This window comes from Benincasa hispida, chromosome 11, assembly GCF_027475165.1.
Source record: "Benincasa hispida cultivar pf3 chromosome 11, pf3_genome.v1.1, whole genome shotgun sequence".
Lineage (NCBI taxonomy): Eukaryota > Viridiplantae > Streptophyta > Magnoliopsida > Cucurbitales > Cucurbitaceae > Benincasa > Benincasa hispida.
Window position 1 is genome coordinate 67,038,525 of NC_143488.1, and position 23,734 is coordinate 67,062,258.

General features: G+C 29.8%; 1 protein-coding gene across 1 annotated transcript; it reads right to left on the reverse strand.

Moving 5' to 3' along the window:
- Window positions 1–17,827: 17,827 nt before the first annotated feature.
- Window positions 17,828–19,790, reverse strand: LOC120090020 (actin T1-like protein). Its single transcript, XM_039047499.2, has 3 exons — window positions 19,485–19,790; window positions 18,232–18,310; window positions 17,828–18,107 (listed from the first exon to the last, which is right to left on the reverse strand). The coding sequence occupies exons 1-3, from the start codon at window positions 19,715–19,717 to the stop codon at window positions 18,039–18,041; spliced, it is 381 nt and encodes a 126-aa protein (XP_038903427.2). The 5' UTR covers window positions 19,718–19,790; the 3' UTR covers window positions 17,828–18,038.
- Between the last annotated feature and the right edge of the window lie 3,944 nt (window positions 19,791–23,734).

Genomic DNA, 23,734 nt, shown 5'->3' on the forward strand with positions numbered 1-23,734 from the left:
CCTGTAATCTTCGATGAATGATTTATATGGGTTTATTTTATTCAAATAAATCGAATTTTGATCTGGTTGGTTAAGCAGATTGTAGATATTCATCTGATTCACAATAAGCTAGATCTCAAATAGGTTATTTATTTACATGTGGAGGAACTGCTATATCATGACGATTGGTGAAAAAGACCACAACAGCTACTTCCTCGAATCATGCTGAAATTCTTGCAATTCACGAAGCTAGTCGAGAATGTGTATGGCTAAGATCAATGACTTAGCACAATTTGGAACACGTGGTTTGTCTTCTAGTTAAAATCTCCCAAAAATATTATACGAAGACAACATAGCATGCATATCCCAAATCAAATGAAGATATATTAAAAGAGATGGAACAAAGCATATTTCACCAAAACTTTTATACACTCATGATTTTATAGAAAATGACGACATCATTGTACAACAAATTTGTTCAAATGATAACTTATTAGATTTATTTACAAAGTTATTACCTACAGTAACATTTGAAAAATTGATGCACAACATTAGAATGTGGCAATTTGAAGATCTCAAATGATGTTTTCATGAGAGGAAGTAAATATTATATTCTTTTTAAGAATATTAGATTATATGAAATATGTACTATTTTTCTTTCACTAAGATTTTTTTCCCAATGATTTTTTTCTTAATAAGGTTTTAACAAAGCATATTTCACATATATAATGAATATCTAAGGGGGAGTATTATAAAGATTATAGAAAATAGATGCTCATGCTTGGTGTCTATTGACCATGTGTCATGTCTCCATTTTTCCAAAGTGTTGTCCATGTGTCTTGTAAATACTCATTATTAGTGTTCATGTAATTCGCCTCCTACTTGCCAAATTGCATATAAATAGTGGCATCTGATGGGTTTTGAAAGACACACATGACACAAATTCTAAAAAGTTCGGAGAAAGTGAAGAAATTCATAATTTGTTATTTTATTTACTTTATTTATTTATTTTATTTCATATATTTATATATAATATACTTAATTTATTTTAATATTTATTTATTTAAATATTAAATTTTATTGACATTTGTGTTTTCGTTATGTTCCTTAAATTCCCAATATCAATCAAATTTTGATGGTTTTTTTTTTTGAAAAAATAAAAGTTTAAAAAGAACTCTTTATAAAAACAATAAACCGACTGGTACACCCTCTCAAAATTTGTGGTCAAATCGATAATTTAATCCAACTTTTTAAATGACATTTTAATTAAAAAGTTGAATCCAATCCGGAACCAAACAAAAATGCCTATAATGAAAATTAACTTTACTCCAAAAAGTACCCATTTTAAAAATGTTCAAACATTTCGACAATGATAAATCACATTTCAAGACTTTCGACAAAATTCTAAATAATTCAACATAAAAGAATAAAAAGGAGGTTAGATTCTTAAAAAACCAAAAAGTCTATGACTTTCTTCAATTATATACTTTGTTGATGTTAAAATTTAGACAACAAAAGAGAAATACATTGGACATTGGACGTTTACGTAATGCAAACCATGAATTTATTTGAAGGTAAAAGAAGAACGTAGCCCGTAAAAGAAAAAAGTTATGCACATCGATAAGGACTTGCCACATACACTCCGATGATTAAGAGTGTGGAAACTAAGAAGTTTGAGCATATGATTCTAGTTACCTTATATGAAGCTAATGATGTATTTATAGAGGCAGTTAAACTATATTATTATGATAGGATTTCAGAGTCCTTCAGGATAATCATACAACTTACCAGGCCGATTGGATGTGTTGTGTTTTGTGTTTGACAGGGTTGAACATCTTCCCCTAGACCCATTTTCGTCCTAAAGTGATGCTCTGGATCGAGGCATGCAAAGCAGAACATGCCCGATTAGCTATTTTGCTAGGCTCGAACTCAACCTCGACCTTGGCCGAACTCATTAGTTGTTGAAAATAACTCTTGAGCTTAGGCCCATAGCAAAAGTAAAAGTAATCCACATTGGAGAATTAAGCATTGCCTTAAAGGTATAAATACCAAGGCATGCTATAAGAAACTCCAAAGTGCGATGGTGGTGAAAGTATAACTCTTTCATGATAGTCATAACCAAAACTTCGTTGAAAATGAGTCTCAATGTATATTAATACAAGGAAAGGAAAAGGGATATTTTGTTTGCGTGAGGCGTGTGCGCTTTTCATTTTTCAAGTATTGTAATTTTTGAAAAAATGCACAACCTCCCACTTTTTAAAAATAATTTTCGACGTTTTTCTTTAAAATCACCTATTTTGTGACATTTTTCATATAAAAACGTTAAATATTTAAAATTTCAAACGTTAAGAAATGTAGTTTTTCTTGTAGTGAATAAACATTAATAACACTTTAGTAATTATTGGTCAAATGTTACATTTACATTTACTATTTATTAATGATAAGCATAAAGCCCAACAAATGACATATTGATCTTTGATATAAACATAGATGTAATTAATGATACTAAGTAATTTAGGTTCTCCTAATATGAAATGAAAGATTTAGGTGAGACTAATGCGATGCTTAGTGCTACTGAAACTAGATTTTCTTTATGTGTCACACATTGAAAACTGTTAAAAAGATTTGATAGTTTGATAACAATCCTGTAAGAATACTTGATGATACTAGTATGAGTCTTAAAAAAAAAAGGAAGATAGTGTTTCTTGATCTGAATATGAAAAGATTATAGAAAGTGTTATGTTTTTATGAACTATGTTGGAACTATTATTGCATATATTGTGAGAATATTGAGTAAATATACACATAATCCTGATAAAGATCTTTTGATTTCTCTTCATCGTTTATTAGGGTATCTAAATGGCACGATAGATTATTGTCTGCATTTTATATTTTTTTTTTACCATATTAGAAGGGTAGTGTATACAAACTGGATAAATTAGAATGACGAAGTAAGCTTTACCAGTGGATACATGTTTTTATTAGAGGGATTACTTCATGGAAGTGTGAATTTATACTGGGCTCTTCGCATTGTGATTCATAGGCTGCCATATGAATTGCCAAGAATAATATTATAATGGAAAAAAGAGGCATGTTGTCTTAGACATGCAGTTGTGAAACAGTTTTTAAATGGAGGAGTTATTCTCTTGCAATTTGTGAGGTCTAAAAAGAATCTGGCTGGCACTCTAACCAAAAGACTAACAAGAAAAATAATTTTAGAATCCTTAAGGAACATGGGACTTAAACCATTATAGTGGTCCATAGCCCTCTATTTGGGTGGTATATTATAATAGATTTGATGGTCTTTAGTCTTTTTTTTTTTTTTTTTTGGAAGGTTTATTGTGATAGATTTGATGATCCATAACCTTTTATTTGGGTGGTCCTGGTATGGACTTGTTGGATAAACCAAGAATCTTTAAATGATCCATAGCCTTTTCTCTAGGTAGTCCTGATATGGACTTGATGTATAGTGATGAAATCTTCATAGCTTAGTATCTGAGTGGTTTGTCTTTGATAGACTTGTTGAAGTTGGTGGTATGGACTAGATGACGAAATCTTCATAGCTCAGTTTTGAGTGGTTTGTGTCTGAAAGACTTGAAGCATTTGATGTGATAGTGAGATGTGGTTGCCTTCTATGAAAGAGTTTAAGGGTCTCTTTCTAGGGCTTTCACAGTGACTCGAGGTTTATGTCATGACCTTAATCAACACACTTTATATTGCGGAATCAAGGAAAATACTTGAAGTAAAATGGGTTGTGGGGGTCTCAGCTAATGTTATTGAAAGTTCAAAAGGTAACTCACATTCTCTATTGAAGTTGTTGCCCCTCTACACTATGCATTAATTCAAACCGTTAGATATTGATGTTTAAATTTGATCTTCTATCTTTGCTTAGAACATTTTCTTCAAATAATTTATTTTATTTTAATTTTTCTATCGCAGTCATTTAAGGAAAATTGTTGAAAATGACTTTTGGGCTTAAGTTCATAACAAAAGTTAAAACAATCTCACATTGGAGAATTAAGCATTGCTTAAAGGAATAAATACCAAGGAATGCTAGAGGTAACAACAAAGTGTGCTGGTGGTGGAAGTATAATCCTTTCACCACACAAGCGCATCACCGCCATCCTTCTATTCGATCGGATGTGCAGGTGAGTTCGAGTGACCGCGCTTGTGCGAAAAAGAAACAACTTTTTATTACTTATTCGTTTAATTTTTTCAACCTAAAAATTATAGTTGCACTGATCAGCTTCTTCAGGAACAACCGGCATGACGATTGACACCTACCGAGGTCGCATCATAGCTAAAGCATTGTTATTTTCTTGATCTTATTGCTTTTATTTATATGATATCGGTTATACCTTTTAGTCCAAATTTAGGATGAAAAAGTTTGTGTATATATGCTAGACTACATGGTGAAAAAGTTCATTAGATCTTAATACTATTATTCATAATAAAGAGTAAAATGTTACAAATGGTAAACTACATGAACTAAAGCCACGTTTACTAACTCGTAATGAAAATTGGTGTAATCGTATTGGAATTCATTGAAAACTCAATCGTAATGGACCATAATCGAAAATGTAGTTAGATTGTTTTCGATCGCGTTTACCTAAAATTATGAATATATGTCACATTTACTGTTACCTTTATCTTTACCATTACATTTTAGGGTCAAATGATAATGATAACGGTAAATATATTGAATAAAGTTAAAGGTAAGTGTAACAGTAAAAGTGTAAAATTCATAATTCTCAATGATTTGTAATAATAATAATAACAATAATGATAACGGTAATGATATCATCGTAATTTTCAAGCGCAATTGGACTGAACACTCTCTGCTCATCAACCAGTTTCATTTTTTTGTTACATATTTGGAAGTGGACTCTAGATGTCAGTACATGTACGAAACACAAGAAAACATCACCAAACGTAATTAAATGGGACCAACTTTTCAAATTAGTGACCTAAATTATTATTTACTAAAATTCAAGTATAACATTGTTATAAATTTAAAAATACCGTAATTAAATCATTGTAAATATTATGAAATTGAGGAGCACGACGGGAAAACGGATATGAAAAATATAATATCATAGTATTTAATTATAATAATAATAAATAAATAAATATTTAAATTATAAAATAAAGTAACTAAAAACATAAAATAACCAAAATCATGAAATTGGATAATATGAAAATTAGTGGAAGTGAAATTCTCACCAACGTATGTGTGATGTTAAGATCTACCAAATGTTGCTATTTATAGGTAAAGTGACAAGTAGGATGTGGACTTACATGGACACCAACCATGAATTACTACAAGGCACATGAACAACATAAATGGTGACACATGACCTTTGGGAGACTAAGCAATGGGCATCTATTTTTTATTATAATATTCATATTACTCCCACTTAGGTGCCTATATATATATAAAACCATACTAGGAAAAACCCAATGAGAAAAACCCTAGTGAAGGAAAAAGAGTACATATTTCATATAATACATACTCATAAAAAAATATAATATATATTCTCACTCATGAAAACATCACTTAAGATCTCTGAGTCACCGTATTCCAATATTGTGTACAAATTTTTCAAAAGTTTCGATTGGTAATGCCTTTGTAAATAAGTCTGTCAAGTTATCATTCGAACAAATTTGTTGTACAGTGATGTCGCCACTTTCTTCAAGATCATAAGTGTAGAAAAGCTTCAGTGAAATGTGTTTTGTTCTATCTCCTTTAATATATCATTCTTTGATTTGGGTTATGCAAGCTGCGTTGTCTTCGTATAATATTGTAGGAAAGTTTTTATTAGAAGACAAACCACAAGTCTCACAAATGTGTTGAGTCATTGACCTTAGACATACACATTCTCGACTAGTCTCATGAATTGCAAGAATTTCAGCATGATTTGAGAAAGTTGTCGTCATAGTCTATCTCACTGATCACCATGATATAACAATTCCTCCACATGTGAACAAATAACTTGTTTGAGATCTAGCTTTGTGTGGATTAGATAAATATCCAAAATCTGCATATACAACGAGATCAAATTTTGATTTATTTGAATAAAACAAACCTATATTGATTGTTCCTTGGAGATAACGGAGTATATGTTTAATTTTGTTCCAATATCTTTTTATAAGAGAAGAATTATATCTAGCTAATAAATTTACTGAAAATACAATATCTAGTCTTGTATTATTAGGAAGATACATAAATGCACCAATTGCACCAAGATATGGTACTTTAGGATCAAGAAGTTCTTCATTATCTTCTCGATGTCAAAATATTTCTTTCTTTATATCCAATGATCAGACTTCCATTGGAATATTTAATGGATGTGCTCTATCCATATAAAAATCTTTTCAAAATTTTTCCTGTATAAGTTGACCAATGAAAAAATGTTTCATCTGCTAAATGCTCAATTTACAAACCAAGGCAAAACTTTATTTTTCCGAGATCTTTCATCTCAAATTCTTTCTTAAGATATTCTATTTCTTTTGAAAGCTCTTCAGGAGTTCCAATTATATTCAAGTCATCAACATATACAGTTAAAATAGAAAATCCTTATTGTTGTTTCTTTATAAAAACACCCGGACATATTGGATTATTTTGATATCATTCTTTCAATAAATATCCACTCGGGCGATTGTACTACATCCGTACTGATTGTTTCAATCCATATAGTGATCTTTGAAGCTTTATTGAATACCATTCCCAAAAATTTGATGTATATGTTTCAGATACCTTAAATCCTTTTGGGATTCTCATATAAATATAATTATCAAGAGATCAACATAAATATGTTGTGACTACATCCATAAGATGCATATTCAGACTTTTATACACATCAAGCTAATTAAATATCTTAATGTAATTGCATCCACCACCGGAGAATACGTCTCTTCAAAATCAATATCAGGTTTTTGTGAAAACCTTGTGCAATTAGTCTTGCTTTATATCTTACGACCTCATTATTTTCATTTCTTTTCCTCACAAATACCCATTTGCATCCCACAGGTTTAACACCTTCTGATGTTCAGACTACATATTAAAAAGGCTGACGTTTTGAAAGTGAGTTTAATTTTGCCTCGATTGCTTCAATCCACTGAAGCCAATTTTTTCTATGTCGACATACTTCAACAGATTTTGGTTTAGGATCCTCATTTTTAGATATAATATCAAGAGCAACATTATACGCAAAAATGTTGTCAATAATTACATTAGTTCGATTCCATTTTTTCCATTCATGACATAGTTTATTGAAATCTCATTATTATCTTTAGGTATTTCACCTTCCTCACTAGTCATGTTGAGGATTTTTTTTGGGTATTTACATCCTCAACCAAGTCTTTTTCATATTTAATTATTTTTCGTTTTTGAGGATTTTTATCTTTGGAATCCATTGGTCTACCACGCTTATAGCGTGCTAGACTCATTAGTGGTAACTGGTTGCGTTGGGATATCAATTTTTATAGAACATTTTCAGTTGGTATATGTGACTTAGTTACTTTCTATGCATCTATAAATGCATCTGGTAATTGATTTACTATATTTTGCAAATGAATTATTTTCTGAACTTCATGTTCATATTTATTTGTATGAAATGAGATAATAACGATGCATTTCATGTGATTTCATTTTTCAACTTCTTAATTTCTCCCCCTAATGTTGGAAATTTTATCTCATTAAAATGGTAATTAGAAAATTGTGTAGTAAATACATCACCCGTCAGGGGCTCAAGATATTTAATAATGGATAGGAAATCATATCCAACATATATTTCTAACCTCCTTTGAGGACCCATCTTGGTCGATTCTTCATCAATTACGCCAATCTTCTCTTCAGGAGATTCAAAGAAGTCCGCCATGTCCAAATTTGTCATATGAGATTGATCAAATATGTCATATCCAAAATTTGATTCTACATTTTTCTCTTTTTCCTTCAGAAAGGCTTGATAAAAGTCAACTAAGTGTTTTGTCGTACAATAGGTACTTGACCAATGCCCAGTCATTCCGCATCGGAAGCATTTATTTTCAACACTCTTTAAACTTTTATCTTGTAGAGCTTTTTCTTTGTGATCATCATTTTGTGTGGTTCTTTTGAAATTTAAATGATTAGAACGACCACAACGAAAATAATAATTATGTCTTCCTCTGTCACAATCACGACCTTGACTGTGACCACGACCTCGACCATGATTATTATTAAAATTCACAACATTCACTTCAGAGAATGTATTGTTCCGGTTGGTCGAGATTCATGATTTTTCATCAATAACTCATCATTTTGTTCGACCACGAAAAGATATGAAATTAATTCAGAATACTATTTAAAACCTTTCTTTAGTTATTGCTACCGCAGGAGCATATTTTCTCTCTGCATAACATGAATTTTGAACTAATTTTAAATAATGTGGAGATGTAATTGAAGGAAATTGTCGGAAAAAATCCTTGGAGCTGAAGCGAAGATCATTCCAAATTCCATTTTTATTGAACATAAAGTTTTACAGTAAAACAACAAGCAGATATGCATTTACTTAAAATTATACCATGCTTAAAAACAAATACAAAAAGTTTCGGAAACCGTTACCTTTGGAGAACTTTTTCTTCAAATAATCCCTCGTACAAGCCACAAACGGAACTTCTTCCTTGCGTATCTCCTTCACATACGAACACCACCACTCGATAAGCCTCTGTATTCTATTTGGAATTAAAGGATTCAAGCAGGAGGTTGGGCTTTGCTCTAATCCTTGGAAGAGGGAAGGAGATGAAGAGGATGAGAAGGATGTTTCTACAAGAGAAGTGAGGAAGAAGATGATCCATTCAACTTCTTTAATTATTTCTTGAGAGAATGTGAGGAGGAAGTTATAACTCCTTCTCTTTATTTGAACACTTCAAATTAATCCAAAGATTAAATCCTGTTGAGTTAAAGTGGAGACTTTATGGACATGTAGATTGAAACTCCCTCGTTACTCGAATAATTAATTAAAATATTTACTTAAATTACCCAACATCCGTTAACTGCCGGTCACTCCACCAAAGACCCACAATTACACTCTTCGCACTACAAATAAATTTTCGTGTCGATCAGATATAACCAATCAAGAATACGATGACCCTTCACAAATTGCTCGTAAGTACTGCTGCGTCAAAATACCGTTTTGCCCTGTTGTTACATCTAACTCTTTAAGTACCATTGATCCGTTTATTGAACAATAAGTCATAATCCCACTACGACAAAGTCCCTCTCGGTCCAAGAGAAGGTGTGATCACTATGTTCAAGACTCGCAATCAGTCCTTAAGGGAGCAATTTATTTACTTGCCCTTGCTTCGGGAAGGAGTGAATTCTGTCTTGTGTAGCTGTATTCCTAACTCCTCAGTAAGACGAATCCCCAAAATGTTAGGCTTGTTGAGTTTGCAATCTAGTTACTCTCAATCATACAAATCAAAGGATCGATTTCATGAGCAGGAGTTCACAATTCACTCAAGATTCAGGTCATGTCACCTATGGTCATCCTAGTGAAATGTAAGTCTTTATTATTAAAGGCATTATAAACGAGACTAATTATTTCGTGGTTCGGTCTTATACAAATTCTTATATAGGATACACCCATTCGCATGGATCCACATTGATGATCAGGATCAGATCATTTGTAGCACTTTACAACACTTGTAACACTTACAAAGCGGGTCGTATTCGTAGTGTCACCAGGATAAGGTACCCAACTTTATCCATCTACTACAGACCATTTAGGTTATTATTTAAACAAGATCTAATTGTATGTCTCTACATACTTGTTTAAATTACATGAAATAATCTCGGATATTAGTTTATTGGATTGAGTATATGTTGATAAAATAATACTTATTTTATTAACAACAATATGTTTATATAAAGTTTTACAAGGAGATTTAGGACGACATTCCCAACAGTAATCACTTACTGATTTGAAATTTTTGTAGCCTCAAGTGCATCTACTCATAACGAACTTTAGGAAGAATAATTGTTTTTTTTTTTATGATCATACATTTCTTTCAAAATGTTCCACAAGATACAGTGCTATTTTATTGTAAGATACTCCATATTCAACCATTTATAGATATGAGGATGAAGAAAAATCATAGCTTTTGCTATGTCTTGACTAGATATTGTATTTTCTTCTTTAATAGTCTCCACAAGATTCATAGCAAGTACCCATGACAAATATTATTGTCGTTAATATCAATGGCAGAAAATTCTAGTTTTTTGAGATTTGTCATGACAGTACTATCATAAAATAGTGTACTTATGTTAGAAATTTAATAGATATTGAATATGCAAAATAACATTTAATTTATTGATTATAACGAAGAGGGAAAAATTGGCATACCTATAGGACTTACTTTTAGTGGAAAAAACAACAAGAACTCGTGTTGATAACATGTTATGAAATTGAGGAGCACAACGAGAATACGAATATAAAAAATATAATATAATAATAATAATAAATAATTAAAAACTAAAATTATAAAATAAAATAACTAAAAACATAAAATAACCTAATCATGAAATTAGATAATATGAAAATTAGTGGAGGTGTAATTCTCACCAATATATGTGATTGTAAGATCCACCAAGTGTCACTATTTATAGACAAAGTGACAAGTAGGATATGGACTTACATGGACATGAAGCATGAATAGCTACAAGACACATGAACAACATAAATGGTGACACATAGACTTTGAGACACTAAGTAATGGACATTTATTTTCTAATACAATATTCATAATAGTAAACTAATATTTAGAGATTAGTTGTACTTTTACGAAAATTGAGAGACTAAAAAGAGTTGGTGAGTTGAAAATTGAAATTCAAAGGGTACGAAAAAAAAGTATGAGTTGGAAATGACACACATACTGGTGTTGGTAGGAAACCAAAGGAAAGGAATATTAGTTTAATAAAAAGCAGCCCGTGAATCAACCGAGCCGCCAGACAAGCAAAGGGAAAGCTGTGGGACCCATCCACGTCGGTGACACGTGGGAAGTTTGAAATTTGAAGCCAAATTATAATTCAAATACAAAATTTACTTTTACCTTTTGGTTGCCTTTCCCTTTTTTTTCCCTTTCACTATACGTTTCCCGCGTTTTCTGAGTTTTGGCGCCTTCTAATATTAATTTCTCTCTCCAATGTTTTTTTTTATTTTTTTATTTTTAATTTATGAGTTTGTAAGTAGAAAAATATTTTGTTGCATCTCGGACATCACTTATCTTTGTATATTTCACAAAAATTTATTAAATCATAATTTTTTATATAAGAAATTCTTCTTAATTTTTTAAAAATATATTTTAATTATTTTTTGGTGTGAGTGATGAGAGAATATATAAACATAGATGCATATTAGGATACACCCAAGTATTGTCCAAGAATATGTATATTTTGTCTCTGTAAATCTTTTAGTTTTTGAGATTGTCTCTTTGATCTCTATGTTTTCAAAATATATTTTTTCTCTAAATTTTTTATAATAGGTGTAATAGGTCTACAAATTATTGTTATTATTTCTTCTTAATTTCGAATAAAAATAATAATTTTAGAGATGAGATAATTTGATTTAAAATGTCATATAATTAGTTAAAATAATAATAATAATAATTACTTCAAGATTTTTATAAAATCTATTTTTTGAAAATTTGAAGATTAAAAATTATACATTTTAAAAATTTAAAGACTAAATGGACTTATTCTTAAAGACTTATCGAATATGTTAGAAATACATACATTTCAAAATTTGATAAAAAAAAAAAAAAACAATTTTGTAGAAAAATAATTTAATTAATTAAATGGGTTTTTATTTCCTCCAATTGCTAAAAAAGCAAATTATCGATTCACTTTTTATTTTTCATTTAATTTCTCTTTTTTAGATTGTGGCCTTTTATATCGTTTTTAATAATAAAGTAATTGACTACCAAAACAATCATGATGATAAAATATCTTTGTTTGGTATTTAATGGCTTAAGAAAAGTCATTGTGGGTATGAATAAAATTTTGAAACTAAGAAAATTAATAGGCTGTTGGGTAGGAAGAATTATTGAGAGAGAAGTCAAATAAATGTTAGATGTAAATTTGAAAATTTACTTCCATTTTAATAAACATGACTATAAATTTGAAATTAATTTTTTTTCCTCGTATTTCTATTTTTTAAAAATTTTTTATTATATGCTTAAAAAAAAACGAGTCCGTCTCTTAATTTATTTCTATTTTCAAAAGAACATAAAATAAATATGTTTGAGGACGAATTTAAAAATATATTATAAAGATATAAACAATGATATGTTTAAGAGAGATAAGAATGTAAAGACAAGAAATTGCAAATTCAAACAGATAAATAAATGTAGAGGAAGTGATTCGATTTTCCTTAGTGCAATAGAGGTGGAGGAGTTCGAACAAAACAGATCTCTTGATTGTTAACAAATATTGTTACGAAATCGACAATTAAAGAACACAAAAAGGAACGTAGAGATAGAGAAGATCGACACAAAGATGTACGTGGTTCACTAACAGTGTGATAGCTATGCTCACGGGTAGAGGGAGAACAATATTATTAGAGAGAATGTTTTCAAAAATTACATCAAAACGGTGTCTCTAGGGTTAGAGAGTTTATATAGCGCACTACTCTAACCTTAGGGTCATAATCGTAAATAACTGTAAATAAATAAATATGTTGAGAAAAGATAAACAGATTCAAGGCATTTCAACAAATACATATGTCAATTGAATTAGTTTACGTTAGTGAGAATAATATAAGTGTAACGGAGTAAAGATAAAAAAAGCAATAAAAAAAATGTTAAAAAGTAAAGAGAGAAACCTAAATTATAATGATGAAAAATGGGATAAATTTATCTTAGGGAAAAAAAGGACAAATTCGAAAAAGGGAAATAAAAGCTTCAGGGAGAAAATTTTGTACAGAAAAAAGTGGATAAATTTGAAGAGAGAACAGTTAACAGAAAGAAAGAAAAAAAAAAATCTCAAAGAGAAAATAGTGTCAAGAGAAAGGTTGGATTTTGTTTTGAAAATTAAATAGAAATATGTTATGAAATAAATATATTATACCCTTCTAAAAAAAATTATGTCTATTTGATAACCATTTTGACTTTGATTTTTAATTTTTGAGAATTAAGTATATTTTCTCCAATTTCTTATCATAATTCGCATATCTCTAAAGTAAACGAGTTGAATCATTCTTATCAAAATTTCAATAAAAAAAAAAAAAACTAAGTCTGTTTTTGGTAACTATTGTTTTTCTTTTTTTTTTTAATTTTATTTTTTGTTTTAAAATTTAAGACTATAAATACTCATTCCAATTCTAAATTTCTTACTTTGTTATCTATTTTTTATGAATGCTTTAAAAATCAAACCCAAAATTTGAAAACTAAAAAAAATTAATTTTAAAAAACTTGTTTTTATTTTAGAATTTGTTAATGATTCGAGTTTTGTAATTAAGAAAGATGCAAATCATGGTAATAAATTGAGAGGAATTAAACTTATTTTTTTAAAAAACTGAAAACAAAAACGAATGCCCCATTTGGTACCGATTTGGTTTTTGAATTTTTGTTTTTGAAAATTAAGATTATAGACACCACATCCACCTCCAAATTTCTTCATATCTAATCTATTTTTTACCAACTATTTAAAAAACTAACAAAATTTTAAAAATTAAAAAACATAGCTTTTACAAACTTGTTTTGTTTTTAGAAATTGGCTAAGAGTCAACCATTATACTTGAGAAACATATAAATCATGATAAGAAATGAAGAGAAAATAGACTTAATTTTCAAACATTCAGAACAAAAAACGAAATAATTACCAAACTGGCCGAAAATAATTACTAAGTAGAGCCTATTTTTTTAGTTTTCAAAATTTAGTTTGATTTTTTAAAAATTAGTAAAAAGTATATAATAAATAGAAAAAAATCCAATGGTGTAAAATTGGCAATCAAATTGCAACATTCTCATGTAATAATTTGTTTTTTTTCTTAAATTTGTGGAATTGCATCTGTTTGAAGATTATACATTTCAAGTTCTTCTTCTTTTTTTTTTTTTTTAGAAAAAATGAAAATTAGGATTAAATTAGAGAATCTTCACCTTTCATTTAAGTCAAACCCAAATCTTTGAAGAAAAATTTGGTCTCAATCAATTTTCTTTTAATAGTTCTTGTGTCAACAAGTGGCAATTTCAAAAAACATGTTGGATTTGACAATATGATGGTTTTTTATAATGTTTTGAACTTTAAGTTATCATTTTTTGGGGTTAAAAACAAACTAAAAAGGGAATAACATAACAAAGCACTTTGGTTTGTATTACAACAAAATTTGGAAGACATAAAGCAACCTCTAAACTAAGACATAGTACAATAGATTGTATGATTTAGTCAATTGTTCACATCATTAACTTTTTAACTTATACATTTTTTGTTATTTTGTATGTATATTATTGTTATTTATATTCACTTACGTCAAAATTACAAATTCTACATTTTAAAAAAATTATTGGTGATACACTTTTATACATGTGGCAATAGTGTAAAGTTTTCTCTTGCTCTACTTGTGATAATGAAAATTTCCCTTCATGTAAAAGGACAAAAATGGCCATTTAGAAAGGAGAATCTTCATTAATTCTCCAAATAAGTATTGACAAAAAATTTGGAATTCTATAAACAAAATGTCTTTATCATAGAAAATGAATATCAATGATTAAAACATATTTTTTTTTTTAGAAAGAAAAATTTTTACACCACAACTTATGATTTGATATTTGGGTGGGTTGCACACATCTAATTATTTTTCTACCAATTGATCTTATTTTTCTTCCTTTCTCATTTTTATTTCCTTAATTAACAATTTAGAAAAAATAGAGAGAGTGATTTATACGAAGGAAAATATATTATACAAAAATATTTTTTTTCTAAAAAAAATAAAATATAAGAACCGAAAAAAACCATACGTTAAATAAAAACTTAGTGTTTTTAACTAAGTCAGTGACTTCATTATTTATATAATTAACACTTGAATACTTTTTTAGTATAACAATGTGAGGATTAAAACTCAAAAATTTGATATCATGATCGAATATATATATTTTAATCAATTAAAATTATGCTCGAGTTGAAACTAAATATCTAAAAGACTTTATTAATCTATATCTATACTATATTAAAATGGACAAAATAAGGAATTCCTTTCAAAATTTTATTTTTGTCCTTTTCCCCTTAATTTCACTTATTGCTCTTCATGTAATTTTTTTTTTTAAATCCTCACTTTTTACTTTTCAAATAACTGTTTTTTTTATAAGCTTCATATCCTTTCATTATAAAACCTTTCAACCTCTTTAAGTATAACTAATTCCTTGAATAACACAATGAAAATTTTTTATGAACAAAAACTCATAAAATTATTCTTTTACATGGCGATATAGACTAAATTTAAAAATAAAATTAAAATAACAAAAAAAATCTTAAAAAATATTAAACTTAATATTTATTGAAAGTATAATATTAAAATTAGACCAATAATATAAAGATTAAAATTAAACAAATTTCAAACTATAATAATATTTTAACCTATTTTTAACATAAGGTTGAAAGAGTAGTAATCATAAAATTATGATTTGACAAAGGAACCAAAACAAGAAAACCAAACACGTGTGGCGCACTAAATTGTGAAAAATGAGTGAGAGTGAATGAGTGGCAACCACTAATTTGGACCCACATTATTTCATAGTCATATAGTTTGAACATTGAAATAAATAAAATTCATGAACCTACATTCCCAAATTCTTCAACTTACCCATATAAATTAACCATATTATATGTCTTTCTATGGCTTTATTTATTTATATATGTGTCTTTCTAGGGATCTCAAAGTTGTAAAGTGAAATCTTCAAGAAAAGCCAATCCCATTCTCTTCATTTCCCTTTTATTCTTTTCCTTTTCTTGCTTTTCTATGTTCTTTACATTTTTTTCTCCCATGTAGTTTGAATTATTGAAATTGTGTTTGGGAGTAGTTCTTACAAACCATGTGCCCATTTTGGATTCAATTGTTAGTTTGACTCCGACATCGTTTCAATTTGAAAATCATCTCGAAGTAAATTCAACTTTAGGAAATAATTATCAAAATGTCAAATAATTTTATTTTTTATTAAAAAATACTTTTGGTTCCTAAATTTTCATGAAAGTAACAATTTAATCCATAAACTTTGGTTTATAATAATTTAGTCCCTATACTTTCAATGTTGTAACGATTTAGTTAATGCATTTTAGTATGTAATAATTTGATTATTGTATTTTCAAATTTGATGTCAAGTTTAGTTATTTTACAATGTAGACTTTGTATTATACTAAAAAAAAATTGAGTCCCTAAATTAATCTCTACAATAGGGATTAAATCATTACAAAATTTAAAGTACAGGGACTAAATTGTTAAAGAGTAAAGTTTATGGAAATTGTTACAAAATTAAAAGTACAGGAACTAAATCGTTACCAACCAAAGTTTGAGGACGAAATTATTATTTTTATAAACCAAAATATCCTTATTACAATTTGTTAGTTGATTTCAAGAAATGAAGGTTTTTATCTTTATTCTTTTAATATCGGTTTATAAAATTTTGGAAGGTTATGATAGCAATTGACATATTATATAAAAATTCATAATTAATTCGTGTCAGACAAACTTGTAAATATCGAAACTTTTAACATTTATGTAATATTGGCTCCTATTTTAGTATACCAGTAAATAAATCCCTTTAATTTTGATAGTTTGAGCATTATTTCAGAGTTAAGTGTACTAAAATTGAATAATAAGAAAGACAAACTAGTTAAAGTAGATTAATTTCAAAATGGACAAAAACAAATGGATTATTACGGTTAACCAAATCATGGGATCATATCGAAACTTTTAAAACTAGAAAAACCCCAAGCGTAAATCATAAAGATCAATCATACAAATTGACCTTGAAAGATATGTGTCACTACCATTTAGAAGGTTATTTTCCATGTATGATGGCATAAAGGGAAATTCACCCATTTTAATGAATAGAAGAATGAACAATATCTTAGAGAATATCATCATCATGAAGAATGAAGTTGATCACCATAATCATTCTAATTTTTGACTTTTATATTTAGATAAGCTAATGAAGTTTGATTCAACAGCTTTCACTTGGGTGGGATTGTGGGAATGAAGATGCTTTTACTTTGGACATTATGACCCTTTTCCCTTTATGCATAGTGATTGTAAAGCTGAAATACTTATGGGTGTGCTTCAAAAGGGGGTTACAGTTCTTCAAACATTGCAACTTGAGCTTTAGTTTAGGCCCATAATATTCCACTTTGGGCCTTGACTAATACATCAATGGTGAAGCTGTTCTTAAGAAATCCATACCCATAAATGAGAAAATTGGGTTTCTGCTTCATCTTTGAATCAGAACACCCCACCTGTAAAATGTGAGACTGAGAACAATCGTAATTTTGAGCATATCCATCAGATCTAAGATCATCAGAACAATCCGGGAATTATATGTAATGAAGTATATGGTAAAAGATATGCAATAAGATCTTATTTGGAATGTTCAATTTTGAGGTTAGAGGTTCAATTCTCACACCTCACATATTATCAGAAAAAGAAAAAAACAAAATGAAAATGTTCACATATCAAAGCCAAAGCATTGTTATATAATCTATTGATCATGAGAGAGGAAGATAAAATCTTATTTGGACATCTGACCAGCCAGTTTTAACACTTCTTTCAGTTTCTATGTTACGTATAAGTATGATATAAAATGCCTTTTATCATATAATTGCAAATGGTACCGAATATGGTTCATCCATTCTCAAAATCATTACTACAGTAAAGTGCGACCACACAACACAGCGTTATCCAAACCGGTCAAAAGAAATACGATTCTACACATTCATAAGCCTTTGAGTCTTAGTGTAATAATAATCTCTCTTTGCCACCCAAACAAACCAAATAACTAAGCAGTCGAGCAACAGTTTTCTTACATAATCAGAGAGCCTAAGGAAAGTACACAGGCCAGTTAAAATAATACGAATCCCGGTGGTCCTTGTCCATGTACTGATTCCACTGCAGCAACAAAAATTTTATAAGAACATGACCATTCCATGAAATATTGAAAGTATAATGCGGTTCATATGCAAAAATGCTTGTTTGCTTCCATACAAACTGGAGTAGATGTAGAACATTGTACCTTGAACTGGTATGGCTGATTCTTTTGACGCGCCTTTTTCCAATGGTATTGCTCAAACAAAAATGCTTTGTCATGCCAACTACAAATTACAAATTGAGAATGCAGACTTCAAATATGAACTGAGAATAAAGATCACAGTTGTAAAACAGTAACAGCAAAAACAATATAAAGAATCACAGCCTGCGCCCACGATCTCTGATGGGTATAATGCAAAAGAAGAAGCGTACAAAAAACAAGCAGTGATGCCAATATCTCCTATATCAACAACCCAGCATGTACATTTCGTCAAATTTAGACTAGTGCTTCTAGTTCTAACTTCTGAGTAATAGAACAACATTAATGAACCAGGAGATAGCATAAGGCATAAACCTGATCAAAAAATCCACTACATCATATTCATTTACGAGAGTGTTTCTCAAGACTAAAAGAAGCAGAATCCGAAAACAAGATTAGAATTGAATAACATTAGAAGAAAATCATTTATAATTATGATAGTTCATATGCTTGCCAGTAGGAAGAACAAATTTATATTCTTGTCAGTACAGGTAGAAGTGTTGCCAAAACTTGTTTTCTGGAGGATCGAATAAATTCTATTGTAGAAGGAATACAAATTCCAATAACAGAAACAACTCTTCCGCAGAACAAAAGATGTCCATTCCTTTACAGGCAACGAATAACAAGTGAAACGATTATCACGATACAATATAATTTTGGAATTTCACAGCCAGCTGAATAATAAGATAAGATTATCACTATATGGGCAATGAAACTGAATCATCTAGTCACTAATAGCATATGAGAGTAATTTTAACTGTTAAAATCACTTTTGTCGGTTCAAGATTAACCCAAAATGTAGTTTAAATAATTCAAAATTAATTTTGATGGTATGAAACCGCATTGTAAAATCAAATACTAAAGGGATTCCGAGGGATTTTATATATAGGACAGAAATGATTTAACCTATTTAAAAAATTCTTCCAAACATATCCTAAAACTTCTAGACCAATGAGATCAATTGGGACTGTAAAACCCTAAAAAAAAAATCCTAATCAAAGTTGAACTCAAGAAAAAATTGAATTGAAAACCGACCCACCAAGAGGAATGTGAATCTATTTCTAGAGAAATTGAACATCAGTACATAACAACAGCCATGAAGCAGGAAGGCGAATTGCAGAGCAGAACACGAATTCAAACTAATAATTCTGTAGTTTAAAGAATTAAGACATTTCACTGAGAAAGAAAGAACCAAGTACTTGAACTGATTGGAGAGTTGCCACATGTAGGGATTGAACCATGTGAAAACAGAGAAGGCGGCGGATCCAATCCAAATGTTGACGAAACGATCTGGGTCGGTGTGTGGAACTCCGGGGTCGCCTCTGTAAGCATTTCCGAAGTACTTCTCCATTTCTTCGTCTCTCTCGCTTTGGCTTCTCAGAAAGCACTGCTTCTTTCTGGTTTTACGTTCTATCTGCTTATCTACTGCCATGGAATGCAACCGTTCATGGGCCGGGTGAGAAGAAGAGGCCCATTTTATGATAAGACCAAGGTCCAAACGTTCACGACTGATTAAGCCCACATCAGCTTGAGGCCCCATTTTATCGTGAATAAGTTAAGATTGTGACTCGTTAATTCAAGGGATTTTCACATAAAACGACCCTGTATTTAAAAAATACTTCGAATTTGAATTTTTTCAATAAAGGCTTTTTAGTATTATTTTTGGACAAATTTATTATTTTTATTATTTTTATTCTCGATTTATATATATATTTTTTTCTATTTTTGAAACTTTCTTAACGATGGAAAGAGAAGATATATTTAATAATTTTTTCATTTCAAATGAAGAGAAAATGCATTTATTTGTTGAGATTTTTTTCTTTATTTAATTTAATTGGAGAAAGAAAATACATTTAATGAATTTTTTTTCGTTGGTTTTACATTTTTTGTGGATTCATGACTATTTAAAATATACCTCATAACATTTGTTAGGTATTTTAAAATATTCTAACCAATATATGAAATATACCACAGTATATAAATTAAAGATTGATTCAGGACATAAATCACCATATAATCTAATATATGAAATATACCACATATATAAATAATATTGGCTATTCAATATAAATCACAGTATATATCATAACTTTTATTTACAGTATATATATCATTTAAGTAATCAGAAATCCCAACACATCAATATTTGTATATATCATAATACACATAAAATCTAAATAAAAAGAAACTCTCAATTAATTTTTATATTCTAACAAATACCTTCAAACATTGTCAATATACCTTGGAACATATACAAAATTAAGATCAATAGATATTACAATGTACAAAATTAAGAGAATATATTGTTTAACTAAATTTCTTTATAAGTTATCGCACAATATATAAATCACATATTGACTTAATATTCAACATAAATCAACTCTTGTTTCTTATGCCCGAAAACTAGAATCTCTGGTTCCATAGAATAATGAAAACCAAATAAATATAAAATAAACAACAATATATAATTCATACATATCAAGTAAATGAATGCATATTTCCTTAGGAGTTTATAACATATATATTTAGGTTTTTTTTTTTTTTTTAAAGGTTCTCCTTGGTCTTGGTGCGGCAGATCTGTATAAGCATCATGAATAAAGTTCATCTTCATATGGGGTTTATAACACATAACCCTCCATCTTTGTCTTTTATTCTTTTTCAGCCATGGTCAACACGGATCTGTATAAGTGGTTGGATCTTGGTGCACGACACAAACGAAGGGAGAAAACCGTGAATGGGAGAGAGAATCAACAAGAAGAAGACTAACGACTTACCTTGACTACCGAAAGTCGACGGTGATGGAATACAGTTGATGAACAAGGACGAACGGCTGATTCCAATAGGTGAATGACTGATGAATGAGGACGAATGACATGCGACGGACTGGCAAATGACGATCGAATCCGACGAGCAAACAATGACAACGAAAGGGTATGAAATCGCCAGAAGGAGAAAAGAGAGGGAGGAGGAAGAAAGGGGAAGTGGAGGAGTCAATGATTTTTCTTTTTTTAAAAAAATCTTGATGGGCATGAAGCCTCAAGCGTGTGTAGAGAGAAGCATAGTTATGGGTGGGACCAATGGCTAAATTGTAAATAGCCACTGACAGTAGTAGAAAAACAAAATCAATAAGCTTTTTTGTACAAAAAAAAAAAAAATGTTCAAGACATTAATGTAACATAGCCCTTATTTTAAGGTCTTTTATGTTGAAACCCCTTAATTCAATTAACACGACATTTATTTACATATGACAACGACCTGTTAAAATTGGACAAAACATACTTTTGATCTTCAAGATTTGATGTTAATATCTATTTGGTCCATGAAATTTTTAAATGAGCGTTTTAGTTCATGAGAATTCATGAGATTTTGGAATATAATTTCTAAATGGCCTTGAGTTAATTTGACAGTTTGTTGACTAATGAAACCGTGTTGTAGCATATTGATTAGCAAACTTTAAATGGGGAAGAACTTTTAACTAATTTTGTTCGACAGTTGCTTAATTACTCATTCAAAGATTGGAGATCTGTGGTGGCATCCGTTTTCTTCCACCTACTATTTCCTATTTTCAATCTCACTTTCTCTTTCTCCTCCATTTTTCTCGATTTTGCACCATTCGATTTCAAATCTTCTGGTTGGTGTTGAGAATGACTTGGGCTAAGGCCCATAGAAAAAGTAAAGAGGGAAAAGATTAAAATGTTTTACATTAAATTATATCATAGTGGTTGGATCTAAAATGTTTTTTTCTGTTTCTTTTGTCCATTGGAATGCCCTAGCATCCTCTTCACAAATAGTGGATGTGGATTTATTTTTTTCCTCTTTCTCTTTTGTTTTTTTGTATTGTTCTAAGCATACTCTTTCAATGATTCCAATCCTTTCTTCTGCGAGTGCACGCTTGAGTTTGGAGTTGTGTTAACCTTATGGAGCAATTGACATACGCAATTTAACATCGTGGTCGCGTCGAATTTACTTTCAAGACAGTGGATCTTCCACGACATAACAAACAATCGACATTTGGTTCCTACAGTTTGAAATTAAATATATTTGTCGATCAAATGTCCTCCTAAATCTATTCGGATTCGAGAGATCAACAAAATTGACGCTTGAATTGGATTCTTTCTTAGCCTTCAATCTCAAGATCTTACTGGCACCACTGGATTTCATTGGATATAATGAAATCAGGATAGCCATGATAATCACCTTGCCACTTGAGAATTCAGCTAGCTAGTGTACGAGCCTAGTCCGATTACTCTGGAAAAGGAAATAACGGTGGCAGAATGGAGAGAGTTGTCAGTTTTGAAATCTGCAGCGATGCAAAGATGTGATTGAGCTTGAGAAAAGGGGTTTTGAGGGAGAAAATGATGGCAAGTTGTTGCCACAGTCAATATATGGGAATGGGTGGCATAGAGAGATAGACTTTACAATTAAGTCTCTTAGAGCAAAGGTGAAAATATTGTTTTTCCCGAAATTATGTTTCGGTATACGAGGCGAATGTTCTAGATTGCACACTAAGTGGTAATGATACGAAAGAAGGTAATTTCTTTTAGCGACTATATAAGCATAGTTGGGTTGCTTGCTTAGTTTTTGTTGAACGAATAGTCTATTGAGAGAACTTTTGAAAAATATTATATTTTGATTCTCTTTTTTAGAGTAGTATAGGTTAATCTAAAATTAGAAAAAATTTGAGAGATGCTATATATCGAGGAAGTAAAATTTAATAAAATTAAAAGTAGAATAAATTAAAGAAATAATGACCTAAATCAATTGTCATCCATGGTTTGTGATAGAGATGGTTTTGGCATTTTTATTTTTCAAATTTCTGTAAATTTGAATAATGTTGGCTTGATTTGATTCAAATATTATTCTAAATTCGAGTCTTATTGGTTAAAAATTGGATCAAACTTAATGGAGACTTAATTTCCTATATACAAGAAAAGAATAATAATAATCGTTCTAATAATTAATTCATCATTGGTTTTGGGAAAATGTCAACTGTACATTAATTGAAAAATATGTTAAGAAACAAATTTCTCAAAAAGAAGGGAATATAAAGTAGAGAAATATGCATCATGGTGAAAGTCATTCTGTAAGGCAAGTTGAGAGGCTATGTGTAATATCCAAACAAGTAAAATAATATTTGCAATACTGGATATTATCGCCATTGGAAATTTGGCAAGAAATTATGCACCATTCCATTGATTGAGGTGTTGATTGCTGATTTGTTGGATTGCGATATCTTTGTTGAACTGTTGGACTAAGATTGCTCTTGATTGATGAGGTGGTGGTTGATGTGACATGTGCTAACGTGGTTAGCTCGTGTGATTTTTCAGTTTGTTCCACAAATTTAATTTTACATGTATTTTGTCAGTTTGCAAATATTATTTCATTGCTACATTTGAGCATGATATTCAATTTATATTTTATAAGTATTTATTACAATATTTCATGAATA

Coding starts and splice junctions, on each gene's coding strand:
- LOC120090020 (XM_039047499.2), bottom strand. CDS start 19,717: ATGGCAGTAGATAAGCAGATAGAACGTAAAACCAGAAAGAAGCAGTGC. Junction 18,311..19,484: donor CAACTCTCCAATCAGTTCAA/GTACTTGGTTCT, acceptor TGTAATTTGTAG/TTGGCATGACAAAGCATTTT. Junction 18,108..18,231: donor ATCAGCCATACCAGTTCAAG/GTACAATGTTCT, acceptor TTGTTGCTGCAG/TGGAATCAGTACATGGACAA.